The 21192-nt window shown below is 34.9% G+C and overlaps 1 protein-coding gene across 7 annotated transcripts in view; it reads right to left on the bottom strand.

Annotated features, from left to right (window-relative positions):
• UBE3A (ubiquitin protein ligase E3A) overlaps positions 1 to 21192 on the bottom strand; it is a 95102-nt gene that overhangs the window by 33702 nt on the left and 40208 nt on the right. For 5 of the 7 annotated variants that reach the window (XM_046652468.1, XM_046652466.1, XM_046652469.1 and 2 more), the window contains one exon: positions 5924 to 6231. In XM_046652468.1, coding sequence (XP_046508424.1) covers positions 5924 to 6231 — 308 coding nt within the window. The remainder of the gene's footprint in view (positions 1 to 5923; positions 6232 to 21192) is intronic. The other 2 variants (XM_046652471.1, XM_046652472.1) reach the window with 1 other exon arrangement.

Below are 21192 nucleotides of genomic sequence, written 5' to 3'. Positions count from 1 at the left end.
ATAATAAAACCAAGTACAGTAAATTTAATGTATATTTATATTATATACAGTAATATATGGTAATATATTGTATACTAGTCGATACAGTAATACACTACATATTAAATTTAAATTACATGGCCATTTGCAGGCAGGAACCAGGTTGGAATAAACCTTACAGAGCGACAGGAAATAGTCATGGAGCAATAAATAGAGTAGGAAGAAGGCAACTTATGAGCAGACAGGTGAAACAGACTACTACGCAGTCACCAAAAATTATTTCCTCTGCTTCCTAGGCAAAGTTGAACCACATCTCCCAGCTTTTTGAGATAAGTGCTACTTTCAGGCAAAGGCTATTCTCCTCCTGGCTAATGGGACGATGCTCCCAGGACGGCTCTGAAAGCTACATGTTGAGCATAACAGTTCCACAACAGCTGCATCTCTGAATGACTGCATGAAGCAGAAGTCTCTGCCAACCTAGAATATCATGGCTGTTAGGTGAGCTAAATTTCCACTGTTTTTTAAGCTGGTGCTCTTTGTGGGGGCTACTTAATATTGCAGTCTAGCTGATCCTCACTAGTATAGAAGCATTTCACCTTTCCTCATCTTACCTTCAGAGTCTTTAAAATACCACTAACGACCATCCCTCTAAGTTATGCTTAATCCTTCCTGGTACTTTTAATATAAATTTTATAAGTAACATAAGCTGAAATACTATCTTTGTTTTTACAGCTTGTAGTATTTAAGTCCAAGGGAGTTTTACTACTTTTTTCTGTTATATCCATTCTTCCGCATAAAGAAATAATACCATAAAAGGCAAAATGATAGGAGTTAATGAAAGCCTATACTGAATACCAACTTATTACATATTTTCAGAGGTACTAATGTTAACAAGTTGAAATTCTAATGAAATCACAGAAGAAACAGAGAAGAAAATACTTCAAGAGTTTTTGAGATAAAATTCTCTGGAGCCATGAACCACTGCAGGGTTGAAAGAATTTTTAGCAGTTTGCAGGGACACATCTTACTTCCCTCTCATATCCGTCTCTAAATATAGTAGCTTAGACCTCCATTATCACTTTTTGCCAGTAGACTGTTTTTATAGTTGCCATTATTCTTTTTCAGACAAACCTCTGGCTCTCATTCTCTTCACCAACAAAATTTAAATCTATACATACACTCTTGAGAGAAATGAAGACTAAGTTTGGAGGTTATAAAACGCATGAGTATTAAAGGGGAGAGCCAGTGGATGAAATACGTTAGAGAAAGTCCATGTGTTCTCTCTCTTATACTTGTCTTACTAGACGAGAAAATACAAGCACACACACAAAAAATGAATTTTAACATGCTGTTTTCTAAAACTCCAAATTGCAAATGTTAATTTATTTCATGCAGTTTGACTTTTCATAACATCTGACTTTTTCATAGAAAGCACTGAGTACAGCGATTGAAGTAAAACAATGCAAAACATCCCATCTCAAAGAGTAGTAAATCCCAATGCCTGGGATCATCATACAATTGACAACTTGTAGATTTAACACCTTAAGTCATAAAACTCCCTGGTACTTACCATGAGTTTCAATTTAAAAAAAAACGAAGAAAAAAACTAACAATTTTTAAATTAAAATTAGCTTAGCTATAATGCACTCACTCTCAAGATTATCATAAAAAAAAAACCACCCTACATTCTCTCATTTGTTATCTGAGATGAGCCTACATCATCACAAAATTTCACCCTACCAAAGCTGAGAAATATACGTCGATAACACTATTTTTTCCTTTATGACTTGCATGAATATCAGATAACCGGGGATAAAATAAATTTTTTAAGTCAAACAATAGCATAAATGATTGTACTTCACATGAAAACAGAAATAAAAATATTCCAATCTTATAGTCAAACTTCATTAATAAAAGAAAAAAGTGAAAATATCCTTTAAACAAAAGATAATCAAATTTCACTTTACAAATCAACTATATTAGCTGTTTTAATAGCTAATATAGGGAAGAATGAACGCTCTGGGCGGAGATAATTCAAAAACTTGAAAGCTCTATGTTATTTGTGTGTGTATGTATGTTTTCTGCCATCCCTAATGACCATCTTATTTGTCTGGCATTTTGGAAAACACTCGAGGATTTGTTGACAGGTAAGACTACTCAATTACTAAAAGGATATGAAACCTCTAATGATGGACCATAGGACCTCATTCTCAACTGAAAGAAAGAGGTCTTGTTCAATGCTGTACAGTACCCCAAGAGAGTCTTAGTTTACATGCATACGTGAACTTAAACTTTCTATTGAGATTACACTGCACTCCAAATAAAGTGTATCTGTATCTGTATCTGAAATGTGATCTTCTGAAACTACTGTCTTTCCTCCAACTCTCTAACATACCTGGGCAGACGCTGTAGGCTGGCTAACTCCAAATCTAGTCACTCCCTTTTCCCTGACATTTCATTATAACAGAAACTATAAAAACCACACACTAGTATTCCAATTCTCTCTTGTACCTGGGGGATGGCATGTGACACAAGCCTGCCCATGACCTAAGTGGAAGTCTACTGGTGGACTTCTGAGGGTGTTTTCCTGATAAATGAGGGCAAACAGACTAACTCATATTTTGAGTAGTAAAAAAAAAAAAATCACAGTTTTTATTAGTTGATATATAAAATAAGCTAAATAATATCACCTTCAAACTTTCCAATTCCTATACATGTCTCTACAAATTATAAAACAGTCCTTCAAACTTTAAAAAAATAGTGTTCACTGGGGTCAGTTCGGTGGCATAGCAGTTAAGTTCATCTACTTGGCTTCGACAGCCCGGGGTCCATTGGTTCGGATCCTGGGTGCAGACCTGAGCACCGCTTATCAAGCCAAGCTGCAGCGGGCATACCACATATAAAAGAGAGGAAGATGGGCACAGATGTTAGCCCAGGGCCAATCTTCCTCAGCAAAAAGAGGAGGATTGGCAGCGGATGTTAGCTCAGGGCTAATCTTCCTCAAAAAAGAACCAAAAACAGTGTTTACTATTATTTCAAGACCATTTTTCTAAGGTACTGCTATACAGGCCAGTAAAAACAGTATCGAATTGTGAAAGAAATAAAAATGGAACACCTCAAATAAAGAGTTTCTGTCATTTTGAGTAAATTATTCAGATATGTTATTTTACAGAAAAGAGAACAAATGATATATATCTATTAACTTTGTGGAATTATATTGGTCAAACAATATAATACTGACAAAAGGTTTAATCTATCCCTTTCATCAAGAGAGTGAGAGACTTGTCATCAAATACTTAAGCAGAGGATAATTTTAGAGTCATGTAGATAATCCTATCTTCATTGTGACAAATGGACCTTTACACATGTACTGTACAACATACAAAATTTCTTAGTACAATTCCTATCTCTACTTTATTTGCTTCACAGTAAAACACAATATAATATGCAAGTGATCATTCAATGAATAGCCTCCAAAAGTTGAACCACAAAATACCAAATTTCATCACACCACAAATCTGATCTTTGAACCCTACTACCAGACTGTCAGCACCTACAGAGTTTCTTTCATGGGCCTTAATTCTTTAAGAACTAATCCTCAGGTTGTCTATTAAGGATATATAGTTATCTTCTGTTAACATCAGAATCACTTCCTAAAAAGTGTGAAACTGCTAACTGGAAGCTTATTTCCCATTACCTTAATTGGAAAAAATGATAATGCTTTCTTACAAGACATGGCAAAACTCCTATTTAATTCCCTAAAATCTAACCAAAACATAGTAAATAACTATTATAAATAGCTATCCTGTTAGGATGTAAAACACTTGGTTTCCTAAACATCAAATCATGAAGGTGGTAACAAAGAGTTGCTCTGCATGCAGTAATGTGGCCTTAGAGACACATTATAGATACACACACCCTTTGGTGACATGTCATGCTCTTCAGAACATCTTCAAATGATTCAGACATTCTACTAATTTTAAATAAAATAGACCAATAATTTTTCCAGTGTTTTAAAATGTTGAACTGAGTTTTTCGCACATAAATTAAAAAACATAACTCGAGATATAGATACTCATAAAGTTTTATTCATCAATAAAAAGAGGTGTTCTACTGAGAAAACATTAAATGAAGAGACATTTATGTATGATATATAACTGTGTATTTTGTGATATGTGTGTTCCTGAAAATATTCTTAATCTAAAAACTTTTACACATGAAAAAACTCTTAGGCAAAAATAGTCTGAGGCAGACTATTCAATATCCATGGAACTTTGTAACTAGAACTAACAAATATAATTAACAATCAAAATAAAAGTACTAGTGCAGTTAATACATTTACATTTATAGATATATATATATTTTTTTTTTTTTTTGAGGAAGATTAGCCCTGAGCTAACATCTACTGCCAACCCTCCTCTTTTTGCTGAGGAAGACGGGCCCTGAGCTAACAACCGTGCCCATCTTCCTCTACTTTATATGTGGGATGCCTGCCACAGCATGGCTTGACAAGCAGGGTGTAGGTCCACACCCAGGATCCAAACCTGTGAACCCTGGGCTGCCGAAACAGAATGTACGAACTTAACCACTGCACCACTAGGCTGGCCCTACATTTATAATTTTTGGTACAAAAACACTACAGTAAACACACAATGTTGCAGGAAAAAAAGAGGGAAAGTGGGGGCTACTAACATATTGAAATAGTATAAGGAACTGCAAAATTACATAAACTTGAGCAAAAACAGTACACAAGAACTGGCAATAACCACTCAATAAGCACCTCTAAGACAAAGCACATAGCCAAAAAGAGGATGGGTACACCTCTTCTGGACTATAATGGATGGATGGCTGCATTCAACTGCCAGCACGTTCTACATTTAATAACTGTTGCTCTATGGTGTACACTTGCTGGGGAAATGTATATAATGAAGTTAGTGCAGCTTCTGCATTATACATATAGACAACATTCACCTACTTATCCACATTGTGTGAGCCTATTCATGTAACAGAACTATATATTTTGAAGCAATAAAGTTGTATAAAGTTATGTAAAGAACTTTATTGTGGAAATAGAGTAGAAGTTATACCACGATTCAATTTCACTAATTTAAACTTGATTCAAATAGTGTTAATGAAAACTTTGAAGTATTCTCTAACTTATACATGTCCTAAACAAAAAGCTTCCTCTTTTAACATAATTACCTCTAGGAGTACTGAGCCATGCCAGTCATTCACAAATTCGATTACCTCGTTACTGATACTGATTACCTTCAATGAGGGAAAGAAAGCTTGGAGTTGAGCATTTAAAAAAAGTTTTAACAGTTTTGAGATACAGGATCATTTAGAAAACTAAGGCTTGGGAGAAGACTGCCATTGGTAGGTGGTGATTCTTGGCAGCACGAGTATGCCAAATGCCTGGGAGAAGATGAGCAGGATATGGAAAAGACATATTAGAAGGAAAAATTAAATTATTTTTCAGGTAACTATTACAAAATTTTGCCTTGCCTTCAGAAATAGGAAAAGACCAATGCTCCCTCTTTCTGCTTCTTTCACTGCACAGTGCTGGGGTTCCACAACCCCAGCCTGGGTTGCCAGATATTTAATCCAGCTATTCTATAATTTAAATAAACTCTGAAGCCTAGTTTAGGAGATTAACCACTATAACACATTTTCCCTGGTGGAAAATGTTTAAAAGTTCCAATCAATCCATTAACAAAAGAACTTTTGGGTATAATCTGCTTCTAATTAGAGACTATTAGAACAGTAAAACTCAATTATTAGTTCTGTCATTTACCACAATAAAAAGAAAACAGTTCCACTATACTATCATGTCCAGATATCAAGCAATTAGACAATACAAACAAACAAAAAACCCTCACACATTATTTAAATCTCCAATCTGGTTTTCAGTCAAAAATTCTCAATTAAGAATAGAACATCTTACCTTTAAAATCATCTCTTGCTCCGTGTCCTTCCTTCTTGTTCATTTTTATGTCAGAGCAGGAGTTGTTAGGAGCGCCTTTCGAGTTTTCAAGGTAAGCTGAGCTTGCTCCTTTCTTGGAGGGATGAGGATCACAGAGTTTTGCATTAATCTTATAAAGCTCGAGGGCTTTAATAGCCGCTGCATTGTTATCCATACGAAGAAAACTTGGACAGGAAGCACAAAACTCATTCGTGCAGGCCTCATTTCCACAGCCCTCAGTTAACTGGTGGTAGTAGCGTTCTATTAGATGCTTTGCAGCTGCTCGCTTCCTGTATCAAACATTCAAACAATAAGCACAGTGATTAGTACAGCTCTCAGGTACAAAGCTCAACAGATCATCAGCAAGGCAAAAGTTAGTCAAGCACTGAATAAACTTGCATATTAAGATGAGGTATAGAAAATGGAGATCCACTATTTACATAAAACTTTTAACTACTGAAATATCTGATAAATATTTCCTAAGATACTATGATAAAGAATACTGCTTATCAGAATCATTGTTTTAATACAACATAATTTCCTTTGTTTTAAAAAAAGTGGAAAAAAGCCTGTTTAATGGTATATGTGCTTAAATTGCTTAGCACAACAGCTGAGAAATCACAAGGTATATGGCTAAGAGTTTTAGTATTTTATCACTTTAAAAATTAACATTAAGAAAATGAGAATCTGGGGCTGGCCTGGTGACGTAGTGGTTAAGTTCTCATACTCCATTTCCGTGGCCCAGGGTTCTTGGGTTTGGATCCCAGGTGCAGACCTACTCACTGCTCATCAAGTCATGCTGTGGCGGTGTCCCACAGACAACATAGAGGAAGACCGGCACAGATGTTAGCTTAGGGACAATCTTCCTCAAGCAAAAAAAGAGACAGATTGGCAACAGATGTTAGCTTATGAGTAACCTTCCTAATCAAAAATAAAAAAAATTTAAAAAGAAAATGAGAATCTATTTAAAGTATCAATCCAGCTTTCCTTTATATAATCACCATTTTGTTTCAACAGTTTATAAACGCTTGATTTATAGTTAATCCAGAACTTCTATCTGGAACAAAAAAGGTTTCTTTCCAATTAGCTATCATATGGGGGATTTAAAAATAACTGTATAAATGAAATATCCAAAGCTTGTGTTATACTGCAAGAAAGTGGCTCAAAGCACACAATCTTGAACCCAAAACATGTCATTAAAGTTCCTCATTAACCCCATACCATAGAAACATGGAATATTTTAAGTTTCCTTAGGGCAAAACCTTACACTCCTCTTACTTTGTGAACTTAAAGTACGTAGATTAATGTTCCATTATGGTTCTTCCAGCAGAACTATCAAGAATACTGAGGAAGCGATGATTTCATCTTGCAAGAAGCTAAACTACACTATCTCCATGGTTTACTTAACTCTAAAATCTAGGCTTTCACTATCTGATATGAGATTATCACAAGGTAAGTAGAGTAGTCTACTGGATCCAAAGAAATCTAATTCATAGCTACTCCTTTAGGTCTCAAATTTACCTGCACTGGAATGAAAACTACAAATAATCAAAACTATATTAAAAAATTACCTAATTTAATTCTCAAAATGTTCCTACAATTATCTCACTAACATGAAGGACTAAAGAGCAAATGGTATTAGAGTTTACATCTTGTTAATGACAAGAAACTCAACAACTAACAAGAAGGCAAATAAGTAGTAGAAAAGGGACATACTATTAAGTTCAATTTTATCTCAAAAGTAGAATTTTGTCTCTAAACTATCAAGTAACAAAGAGTAATAATTCAAACACATTCAATTCATTCTAGTGCTTCTGTTTTTCAAATGTTGCATGCAAATGTACCACTCATTGCATGCAAATAGAGATAAAAGAAAAAAACCACAAAACACATTTAAAAATTGCATGAACAAGACTTTTAGAGATGTTTTATCATATGTACCTATAAACAACCTCACTTTGGAAAATTAAATATTATTATTCCAGATATATCACTATGCAAAATATTAAAGTGATAACATGTAAAGAAAGAGAAATATAGAATCTAGAAGATTTATACAATATGTTGCTACTTTTCAGTAAAGAATGGGAGATTGATACCATCCTCTCTAAAATTGCAGTAGCTTTCTCTCTTTTTTGGAGGAAAATTATGAACGTGTATCAGAAGTCCTAAAAATCAATCAGGGAATAAACCACACATCAGAGATCCCACTTGTGGGAAATAATTGGACAATTTTGCAAAAATGTGCTGTTTCCATGAAATCTGGAAAAAATCAACATGCCCAACAATAGGGGATTACTTAAATGATCCAATAACCATTATTCACACAATGGAATAAATAAAAATTACCAAGATCTGAATTTGGCAAAAACAGTCTCCCTCATACATCACTAATTGACAACAGTCAGTTACAAAGTAGTAAATGTAGGATGAAGCTATTTTTACTTCAAAGTATTAATAGTCATTTTCTCTGAATGATGTGACTGAATGGGTTTTTAAAATTCTTCTTTTAGCTTCTAATTTATTTTATATAATAAACATGTTACTTGTATATTAAAAACTAATAAATATGAATGAGGAAAACGTTAGCAGTTTTAAAATTTCACATACATAATTTGAATGGCCTTAAGGTTTACTAACTGTCCCTATGACTTTTTGAAGATTAATTACAAAATACCAAAACATTCTAGGTATTTCCCTTAATAAGAATGTCAGGTTTTGTCCTAAAAAAACCCAAAAACTCTCAGTCATATACATAATGCTTCTGTATGTAATGCATAAAGGAGAGTGAACAGTAAAAACAGGACAAGACTGAGAAATCAGAAGACCTGCATTAAGTGACAGCTCCTTCTGCCTCTAAGTAGCTGTATGATCCTGAACAAGTAATTCTCCGGGCCTCAGTTTTTCCCACCTTTAAGATTCCTTTCAGTTCTAAATTTCAGGTTATTGTATGTAATAGGAAAGTGAGTAAGGAACCAGCTTTTGTTGAAAGTCTGATAACATAGTAGACACACTGCTAGGCACTTTGACATAGATTATCTCATTTGAATCCCATGACTTTGAGGATTATCTTTAGTCCACAGCCAAAAGAGGAGACAGAATTGAAAGAGTCAAATCACACACCTAAGATCACACAAAGGAAAGTGCAAAACCAGGACAAGAACAGGAGCGCGGGGTCTTCTGGCTCCAGAGTCTAAGTAGTTTCCACTATATTGTCTTACAGAAGGTAATTCATTTCAAAATAATTCTTAACAATAGTAGTAGCAAAAACTTTTATGGAAAAAAAACCCCATAAATAATGTGTAATTGAAATAAATTAAAAACCTTCTGAAAAATCATAATTTGAATCTCATATTTATGCATGATATCTTGTTATCACTCAAGTACACTACGTTTCTTGAGGAACAGGTACCACTATGTTCTGTAGAGTTAACATATGTGTAATTGTTGACGACCCAAGTGCTAGGCACTTTACAGACGTTCCCACTTTAGAAGGCAGTAAAACCTAGCAGTTAAGAGCTCACACTCTGAGGTCAGATTGCCCAAATTCACATCCTGGCTCTTCCACTTATTAACTATGTGGCAGAGCCAGAATTAGTTAACCTTGCTGTGTCTCAGTTTCTTCCTCTTTAAAGTGATGATATACATGAGACTTATCATGGCTGTGAGAGAATTAACTGAGTTAATATATATAAAGTCCTTAGAACACTGTCTGGCACATAGTAAGCACCATGTAAGTGCTAGCTGCTATTATTACTGTTACAATCGTTCTTGCCATCCTCACAAGTCTGTGACTTAGTTTAATAACTCTCATTCTACAGATGCTCAGTGCAGTTACATAATAAATCATATATCTAATAAGAGATTTCAACCCAGGCCTGACTCTAAAACTTGGACTTTTAATATCACTAAGGAGAGATTTACTATCTCTAAGGGGAGAGTAGGCCCCTCTATCTGATATGCTTCTCTATCCCAACACTTAGAAATAGGAGCTATACTGATGAGATAGGACTGAAAGAAGACCATGCCAGAACCTTAATGGAATCAATAATATTAAGCATTTTTCTTCTTTCCTCACTCCAATGACACCTTGAATTATCTGTGTACAATTCTGGATCCCCTCTAACTTAGTAGATAAAGGGCCTCCAAGTTCAGAAGGTACTTACTAATAATGACATTTGTAACTTGTACAAGGTTAATCCCTATACAGTAGGAGTTGCCAGATCTTCCCTACCACCCATTTTTTATAGCTCACAAGCTAAGAATGATTTTTACAATTTTAAATCATTGAAAAAGTCAGAAAAATAATATCTTACGACATTTAAAAATTATAGAAAATTCAAATTTCAGTGTCCATAAAGTTGTCTTTATTAAAACACAGCCAAGCTCATTCATTTATATATTGGCTATGGCTGTTTTAGCACTACAACAGCAGAGTTGAGCAGTTTTAACACAGACTGTATGGCCTCCAAAGCCTAAAATAAATATCTGACCCCTTACAGAAAAATTTCCCAACTCTTAATTTAAAATCTGTGCTCTCTGCTCTCCAGTGGCATTTCCATCTAATTGCATGGACTCCTCACTCTTTCTTTCCCCTCAGCAAATCAACGCAGTAAAATGTATACTTGTCCCCAAGCATGATTAAATGAAAGAAGAAAAGGAGTGAGGGGGAGAGAAGGGAGGAAGAGGAGAGAAGATGAAAAGAAGATTAAAAAGGAAAGAAATGAAGACAGATCTTAGCTTGAACTGGGTCCCTTTAGTGACATCTTATCTGCCATTCAAAATCAAAACTACCAGAAAAGGAGCTATGGCTTACTTTCTACAATTTCCTCACATCTCACTGACTTTTCTTACTATTCAAAAAACAAAGTAATTTGTAACATATATCGATGTTCTATAAAAGTATGCTTTTCTTATCAAGTCAGTAATCAAGGTCAAGTGAGACCTTCTAGTGAGAGAGCTCTCAAAGTTAAAGTAGATGCCTGAAAATATTTACACATTTAAAACAGACAATACTAAAGTTGCAGGATACAAAATCAACATACAAAAATCAGTTGAGTTTCTATACACTAACAACAAAGTAGAAGAACGAGAAATTAAGTATACAATCTCATTTGCTATTGCAACAAAAACAATAAATTACCTAGGAATAAGAAAAATCACAGAGGTAAAAAGACCCTGTACAATGAAAACTATAAAATATTGTTGAAAGAAACTGAAGAAGACACAAAGAAACGGACAGATATTCTGAGTTCTTGATTTGGAAGAATTAACATAGGCCATACTTCCTAAAGCAATCTACAGATTCAATGCAATCCCTATCAAAGTTCTAACAACAGTTTTCACATAAACAGAACAAAGAATCCTAAAATTTATATGGAACAACAAAAGACTCCAGATAGCCAAAGAAATCCTGAGAAAAAAAGAACAAAGCTGGCGGGGCCGGCCTGGTGGCACAGCAGTTAAGTTTGCATGCTCTGCTTCGGCGGCCTGGGGTTCCCTAGTTCGGATCCTGGGTGCGGACATGGCACAGCTTGTCAAGCCATGCTGTGGCAGGCGTCCCACATATAAAGTAGAGGAACACAGACATGGTTGTTAGCTCAGGGCCAGTCTTTCTTCCTCAGCAAACAGAGGAGGACTGGAGGCAGATGTTAGCTCAGTGCTAATCTTCCTCAAAAAAAAAAAAAAGAAAGAACAAAGCTGGAGGTATCATACTCCCTGATTTCAAAATATACTACAAAGCTATAGTAAACAAAACAGCATGGTACTGGCACAGAAAGAGACACACAGATCAATGGAAGAGAATCGAGAGCCCAGAAATAAACCCACACATCTATGGACAGTTAATTTTCGACAAGGGACCCAAGAACATACAATGGAGAAAGGAAAGTCTCTTCAATAAATGGTGTTGGGAAAACTGGACAGTCACATGCAAAAGAATGAAAGTAAACCATTATCTCAAACCATACACAAAAATTAACTTAAAATGGATTAAAGACTTGAATGTAAGACTTGGAACCATTAAACTTCTAGAAGAAAACATAGGCAGTACGTTCTTCGTCAACGGAGTTAGAAGCATATTTTCAAGGACCATGTCTGACCAGGCAAGGGAAACAATAGAGAAAATAAACAAATGGGACTACATCAAACTAAAAAACTCTGCACAGCAAAGGAAACCATCAACAAAACAAAGACAACCTAACAATTGGGAGAAGATATTTGCAAACCATCTATCTGATAAGGGGTTAATATCCATAATATACAAAGAACTCATATATCTCAGCAACAAAAAAACTAACAACCCAATTAAAAATAGTCAAAAGATATGAACAGACAATTCTCCAAAGAAGATATACAGATAGCCAACAAGCACATGAAAAGATGTTCAATGTCATTATCTATCAGGGAAACGCGAAGCACAACTACAAGGAGATATCACCTCACTCCCATCAGAATGGCTATAATTAACAAGACAGGAAACAAGTGTTGGACAGGATGTGGAGAGAAGGGGACCCTCATATACTGCTGGTGGGAGTGCAAACCAGTGCAGCCACTACGGAGATTCCTCAAAAAATTAAGAACATATCTACCATATGATCCAGTGATTCCACTGCTGGGTATTTATCCAAAGAACATGACAACACAAATGCATGAAGATACACACACCCCTATGTCCATCGCAGCATTATTCACAACAACCAAGACTTGGAAGCAACCTAGGTGCCCATCAAGGGACGAATGGATAAAAAAGAAATGGTATCTATACATAATGGAATACTACTCAGCCATAAGAAATGAAATCTGGCCATTTGTGACAACATGGATGGACCCTGAGGGTACTATGCTAAGTGAAATAAGTCAGAGGGAGAAAGTCAAATACTGTATCATCTCACTTATAAGTAGAAGATAAAAAGAATGACAACCAAACACAAAGAAACAGAGATTAGAGTGGTGGTTACCAGAGGGGAAGGGAAAAGAGAGTGAGGGGCACATGTGTGTGGTGATAGACTATAATTAGTCTTTGGGTGGTGAACATGATGTAGTCTACACAGAAATCAAAATATAACAATGTACACCTGAAATTTATATAATGTTATAAACCAATTACAGCAATAAAAAATAAAAATAAAATTAAAATAAAACAGACAGTACTTTCATTTACTGATTTTATTTCTATGACTGAATTAGTGAGACAGTCCTACCAATAAATAAATGTTCCATGGAATGAATCATAGGTAGAGGGTCAGAGTTATTCCAGAAAACTTGACAGAAATGTTTCTGAAATGGTCTCACCTTAGGGGTAAATGTAGTGATGTCAGCAACTAACTTTAAAATGCATTAAAAAAAAAAAAAAAAACATGGACTCATGATAAAACAACGTAAATTTTTTTATTTTTAAGATTGGCACCTGAGCTAACAACTGTTGCCAATCTTTCTTCTTCTTCTTCTTCTTCTTCTTCTCCTCCTCTTCCTTCCCAAACCCCTAGTATGTAGTTGTATATTCTAGTTGTAGGTCATCAGGTTGTGCTATGTGGAATGTCACCACAGCACGGCTTGATGAGCAGTGCCACGTCGGCACCCAGGATCCGAACCAGTGAAACCCTGGGCCGCCAAATCAGAGCACTCTCAGCCATAAGGCCGGCCCCAACAATGTGCATATTAACGGTAGAATCTAGATAGTAGGCATATGGCGTCAACTGTAAAAATCTTTCAACACTGCTGCATGATTTGAAGTTTTCAAAGTAAAACACCAAGGGAAAACTAACATCAGCGTCATTAATGGCACTAGTATCACATTTGCTGCCTTGACTTTTTAGAACAGTCCAGTACTTAACAAAAAACAAAACAAAACAAGCAAAAAAGCCCTATAATAATAATAATAATAATAATAATAAAAGTAAGAGCTATAAGCTCCCCATAACTATGCGCAGCACCTTAATTTACCCATCAAGGAGATAAATATTAGGAAAGTATGTTTAATGTTACTATACCAATAGCAAATCATTGGGGTTAGAACCTTCACTGAAATGGCTGCCAACAATATAGGAGATGGAAGTTGAAAATGATCTTAAATTGAACTTAATAATTGAACTTAAAAGGCCACTGGAAAATGAACACAAGAATGAAGATGAATCCATAAAAACAGCAACTGTCAGAAAGTGAAGACGTGTCAGTGAACAGTGAGGAAACAAGACTAAAATCAGAATTAAAAACAACCCTGACAGGACATGAAAGAAATAGTAACTGTGACATGCGGCATAAAATCTAATGGTGGATAAAGTATAGAACAAAAGGAGATAAAAAGGCAAACACCAAAAATATGTGAATGTAAGCAGAGTGACTTTAACTGAAAATGAAGTCAAATGAAGATGTGAAGAAGTGAGGCCAGAGATAAAACTGAAAGGGCCCAAGGCTTGTATAATCAGTATATAAAGCTAATAACCACTGATTACCAGTTTCTCAAAGTAAGTGGAGTACCTCTTTGTTCATTCTAGGATGTTTCCTTTGCAAATACTTCACCCCCTCCCAAAGTTATATTTAATGAAAATGGAATAATGAACAATAGTATTATAAAAGTAGTAAGCCTTACAGAAATAGATTTGACAAAAGATATCTGTAACACAGCTTTGTTCAGGTTTACAGTTGGGTCTGATACAATAAAACTGAGTGAATTATTAGATTATTCCAAGACTGCCATCCACAATTGTGAACCTAATAATTGTGGCTCATTAAAACCAACAAGCCATTAACTATAGAATAAGATACAGTTTTCATGAAAAGTAAATATAAATTGATGTTTTTTACTGTTAGAAATATGTTTAACATAACAATAACTCCTAAGGATTGTTTTATTGATCTTTATAATCTCAATGCCCAGAATGCTTATTATAAACACAAAGTAAAATGGTACAATATGTATATAAAAGTATTCACCTTTACAAAAAAGTGTGCACATTTTACAATGAAGTTATAATAGACAAAAACCAAAATATATCCATCCACCTTCCTCCAATTAAGATCCAAAAAGGAAAGGAACACAAAATACATACTGGCATTAGTGTAGTGCACCTACCAACTCTCTGCAATAAACGTGAAATATGGTCTTTGATATTTTCTTCTAATTCAAAGATAATCAAGACAGAAAATTTATCCCTTGACTAATTATACACAAGTGTCGACTGACCAGGCAATATGTTGTAAATTCTGTGATAAAGATCTGGTTGGCTGATAATTTTGCATTCTAGATATCTGTGTCACTCTTATAAAATTGTCTTTTTTAGGGGGTTAGGGAGCTGAGAAAACCTTGGAGTTATACTTAATAGCTTTTATATATACTGTTGAGAAACACCTAGAGTTCTCTCAGTGTTAGGGTGAGAAAATACTTAAGGCTGAGCTTTGAATTTATACTAAAGATTATCTGATATACATCAAAGTTAGTTTTGGATAGGTGATACATGAACCTGCAGGCATAGTCTTTCTAGCAACTGAATTGCAGAAATACTAAATTTATCTGAACAAACATAAAAAGCTAACCAGGAGTGACATTAGCAAGATGGAGAAAAAAGAAGCCCCAGAACTCATTTTCCCACGGAAACACTGACTTACATATTGTCCAAAAATGCTTTATGAGACCTCCAGAAACAAGTTGGAAAGTTGCAGTACCCCAGGTGAGCTCAAAGCCAAAAACAGCCAGAAACGTGAGAAAAGTGGTTTCACTGCAATTGTTTCAAGCCCTCCCCTAGGTGGCACAGTTCACAATCATGATGAAAAGCCCAACTCACAGCCTCACCTTTGGGAACAAAGAGAAGAGTAGAATTATATCCAACATTCTAGTTTTTTGGGGGAGCTGCCCAAAAGACTAGTTTCTGTCTTGCCTGACTCAGAGGACTGATGGAACCAGCACACATTGGATGCCTGGGGCCCACAGAAAACACAAGACAGTTCCCTGGCTTGTTGCAGCATGAGAGAACCTGAACTACACAAGAGAGGGCAAAAGACTACAGGTCTTGAAAAAGAAAAATAACAACCCTCTTCAATTGAGAAATTACAAGCACAAGTCCAGAAATGACGTACCTCCATAAAAAGTTTTAGAGGTACCAAGAATCTTTTGCTGGGCTGAATGGTGAAGGTCTTCCCCTCTATGAAGTTAGTCCTTAAAGACTGGGAGAGGTGACTGTTTTATAACAAAGCACATAAAAAAACAGGGAATCATGGACAAATCAAAGAAACAAAATAATGTTCTAGAAAATGACCTTAAAGAAACAGAGATCTAAGAATACCGGACAAATAATCCAACATAACTGCCTTAAGAAAACTCACTGTATACAAGAGAACAGGGAGAACTAGATGAAATCATGATCCATGAACAAAATGAGAATTAACAACAAACAAACATGAAAAAGAACAAGATACAGATTCTAGAGGTAAAAAATAGAATAACTGAATTGAAAAATTCATGAGAGGGACTCAATAGCACATTGATCAAACTATTGAAAGAAAGAATCAATGAACTCGAAGGCCGTTACTTGAAATTAGTGAGTCAGAGGGAAAAAAAAAAACAAAATAAAGAAAAGTGAAGAAAGCCTAAAGGACTTGTGGGGACATCATCAAGTTGACCAATAGATGAATTAGGAGAATCCTAGGAGGAGAAAAGAGAATGGGGCAGATTCTCATTATTAATAAAATAACAGCCAAACACTTCCCAAATCTGAGGCTAATTTTAAGAGGCTCAAAGGACTCCAACTAAGGTGAACCCAAAGAGGCCCATACTAAGACGCATTATAATCAAACTGTCAAACGTGAAGGAGAGAGAATCTCGAAAGCAACAACAGAAAATGACTAGTCATGTACAAGGGAACTATCATAACACTATCAGTGAATTTCTCAGCTGAAAGGTTACAGGCCAGAAAGGAGTGAGATGATATATTCAAAGTCCTGAAAAAGAAAAGATAACTGCCAACCAAAGACACTATATCTGGCAAAACTGACCTTCAAAAATGAAGGAGAGATAAAGACCTCTTAGGATAAATAAAGGCTGAGACAGTTCATCACCACGCCTGCCTTACAAAAAATGCAAACAGGAATGCTTCAACTTGAAATAAAAGGACAGTAAACAACAACACAAAAGTATATGAAAATAAAAAGCTTTCTGACAAAGGTATATAGACAAATAGAGAATTTATAATACTGGTATTGTGGTGAGTAAATCAGTTTTAATTCAGCGATTGATTTAAAAGAAAAACATTTTAAAAAACTATATGTTAATGGATACAAAATATATAAAGATGCAATTTGTGTTATCAATAACATAAAAGGGGAAAAAGATGTAAAGGAGTAGAGTTTGCATGCAACTGAAATTGTTATTGGTTTAAAATAGATCATTACAAGTATAAGATGCTTTATGTAATCCCCACGGTAACCAAAAAGAAAATACCTATAGAAGATGCACAAAAGAAAGTGAGAAAGGAATCAAAGTATGTCACTACAAAAAATTAACAAAACACAAAGGAAGACACCACAGAGAAAGGGAAAAAAATAACTATAAGATGTACAAAAAACCAAAATGGCAATATTAAGTTCTTCCCTATCAGTAATGACTTTAAATATAACTGGATCAAAACTCCCCAATCAAAAGACATAGAACGTATGAATGGATACCAAAAAAAAATACTCAACTATATCCTGCCTACAGAAGACTCATTTTAGCTATAAGGACATATGTAGGCTGAAAGTGAAGGAATGGAAAAAAACATCCTATGTAAATGATAACTGAAAGAGAGTAGAGTGGCCAAACATAAATCAGAAAAAAGAGATGTTTATGTCACAAAATTGTCACAAGAAATAAAGGACACTTACATAATAATAAATGGGTCAATTCACCAGAAAGATATTATCATTATAAATATACATGCACGTAACAGCAGAGCGCCCAAACATATTAAGCAAAGATTGACAGAACTGAAGGGCAAAATAGATAACACAATAGCAGTAGGACATTTCGATATTTCACTTTCAGTAATGGATATATTAACCAGACAGAAAATCAATTAGGAAACAAAGTCCTTGAACAACTATAGACCAAATGGACCTAACAGACACATACATGATACTCCATCCAATGAGAGCAGAATACACATTTGCTCAATTGGACATAGGGCATTTTCCAGGAGAGATCACATGTTATACCACAAAACAAATCTTAACAAACTAAAGAAGGTTGAAATCATACCAAGTATCTTTTCTGACCACAATGGAATGAAGCTAGAAATCAAAAGCAAAAGGAAAACTTGAATATCCCCCTAACTATGTAGAAACCAAACATAGTCCTGAACAACCAATGTGTCAAAGAAGAAATCAGAAAGAAATTAGAAAATATCTTCAGACAACTGACTATGAGACACAATATACCAAAATGTATGGGATGCAGAAAAGTAGTACTAAGAGGGAAGTTTATAGCAGTAAATGCCCATATCAAAAAAAAAAAAAAAGAAAGACCACAAATCAACAATCTAACTTTAGACCTCAAGGAACTAGAAAAAGAAACTAACGTAAAGGTAGAAGAAGGAAAGAAATAATAAAGATAACAGCAGAAATAAATAAAATAGAGAATAGAAAAAGGAAAAAACAAGACACTAGAGTTGGTTTTTGGAAAACATCAAGAAAATCACCAAATCATTAGCTAGACTATGAAAAAAAGAGGAAAGATTAAAATAAAATCAGCAATGAAAAAAGACATTATAACTGATGTCACAAAAATAAAAAGGATCATAAGAGACTACCATCAACAACTATACATCAAACAACTGGCTACGCTAGAACAATAAATATACTTATAAAAATATACATTTAACAGGACTGAATAATGAAGAAATAAGAAATCTGAAGTGACCTACAACTAGTAAGGAGATTGAATCAGTAATAAAAAATTGCCAAGAAAAGAAAAGCCCAGAAAGACCAGTTAAGTCCAGATAAATGACCAGATGGCTTCAATGAAGAATTCTACCAAAGACTTGAATTAACATCAATTCTTCTCAAACTGTTCCAAAAAAGTGAAGAGAAGGGGACACTTCCAAATTCATCTTAGGAGGCCCTGATACCAAAATGAGACAAAGATACAAGAAAAGAAAAATACAGACCAATATCCCTGCTGAATATTGATACAAAAACCCGTAATAAATACTACCAAGTAGAATTCAACAACATATTAAAGTGAATGTACATAATCACTAAGTAGGATTTATTTCTGAAATGTAAGGATGCTTTACTATATGAACATCAGTCAATGTAATACACCAAAGTGAAGGACAAAAATAACATGATCATTTCAATTGATACAGAAAAAGAATCTGACAAAAATCAACACAATTTCATAATAAAAACACAACAAACCAGACACAGAAGGAAATTACCTCAACATAATAAAAGCCATATACGAACAATCCACAGCTGAGATTATAACCAATGGTGTAAACTGAAAGCTTACCCTCTAAGATCAGGAACCAAGGCAATGATGCCCACTCTTCACCACTTATTTTCAATACTGGAAATCCATGCCAGAGCAACCAGGCAAGAAAAACAAATAAAAGCATACAAATAGGAAAGGAAGAAACAAAATCTTCTCTGTTCACAGAAGACGTGCTCTTATACATAGAAAACCCTAAAGACCCCATAAAAAAACTGTTAAAACTAATAAATTCAGTAAAGTTGCAGGATACAAAAATTGACATGCAGAAACCACTTTTCTATAAACTAAAAATAAACAATCTGAAACAAAAATAAACCCATTTACAATAGCATCAAAAAGAATAAAATACTTACAAATAAACTTAACCAAGGAGGCGGAAGATTTGTATAGTGAAAATTACAAAATATTGCTGAAAATATCTAAACAAGACACAAACAAATGGAAAGACATCCTTAGTTCATGGATTGGAAGACTTAATATTGTTAAAATGTCCATACTACCCAAAGTAATCTAAAGATTCATTTCAATATTCTTTTGATATGACACCAAAAGCACAGGCAACAAAAGCAGAAGTAGACAAATGGGACTACATCAAACTTAAAAACTTCTGCATAGCAAAGGAAAGAATCAAAAGAATGAAAAAGCAACCTATGGAATATTATCTATTTAATCTCCTGGGTCTGACCAGTCCATGTTAGGACGTAGAAAAAACCAGACGGTTGAGGGTGGAAGATAGTAAGGGGTGCCAAGGGACATTTCTGTAAGAAAAGGAAGAACAGATGAGATGAGAAAGAAAATAAGAAAGTAAGACCCCAACCTAAGGTGGGTGTTTTAATTAAAGGTTACAGGGGTAAGATAGTTCAGACTTGGGATGCCCATGGGAAGGAACAGCAAAGCAGAGGTAAAAGTTATGAAGATAAAATGGCTGGAGAATTGAGATGTTAGGAAGTTGGAGGTTAACAATATAAACAAAGGTGGCAGGGGATTCGTAGTATAGTGGAAGAGTATGAGTATTACAAAGACTGAGAAGTGACTGGGAGATCACTAGACAATAGAGGATGACACAGCCAGAAGGCAAAGCCTCAAAAAAGCAGGGATTTTTACGCTCAGAGAGTAACAGAAATAGTCCAGACAGATAAGTAAAAACGAGAACAGCAAATATTGTGTGTGGGAAACAAACAGATCAAGGCTTACTGTGCCTATAACCTAGCTTCTGTATCTAGTAATGTAGAAACTGTTCTTGGCAAATCACCACTTTTCACTCCTTATTTTACTTAACGTTGCTGAGAAACATAGACCTTTTAGAAATTATTTTCTGTGGGCTTTCAGGAGACTATTTCCTTTTTTCCTCCTTTCTCTCTGGCTATTCTTCAGAGACTTCTCTTCCTAATCTAGAAATGTTTATAATCCCCAGAGACCAGTCATTAGTCACTTTCTTTTAAATTTCTCTTTGGACAGTTTCATCTTCTTTCAAGGCTTTGATGATACCTGATGACTTCCAAATGTCTCCTTCAGTACAGTTCAAACTGCTTGAGAATCTAGCACTATTCCAGGTTCTCTGGCTATTTTCACATGGGCTCTTTTTTCAAGAAACAATGTTTAAAGGAGGAGAAAGCCAGATTATTTTAATATTATAGGGACTACAGAGGTGTGTCAATATAAAGAGAGGTAACTTAGCCAAGATGAATCACAAAGGATGACTAGGAGATGATGACACAGAAGGTGGGAAGAAGATTTCAGATAAAGAGAGAAATAAGTGAGTAAAGGCACAAGGGCCTGAGTACAT

Source organism: Equus quagga, chromosome 2 (genome assembly GCF_021613505.1).
Source record: "Equus quagga isolate Etosha38 chromosome 2, UCLA_HA_Equagga_1.0, whole genome shotgun sequence".
NCBI classification, from domain to species: domain Eukaryota; kingdom Metazoa; phylum Chordata; class Mammalia; order Perissodactyla; family Equidae; genus Equus; species Equus quagga.
Note: the sequence above shows the minus strand (reverse complement) of the source record. Positions and strands in the feature narration are given on the sequence as shown.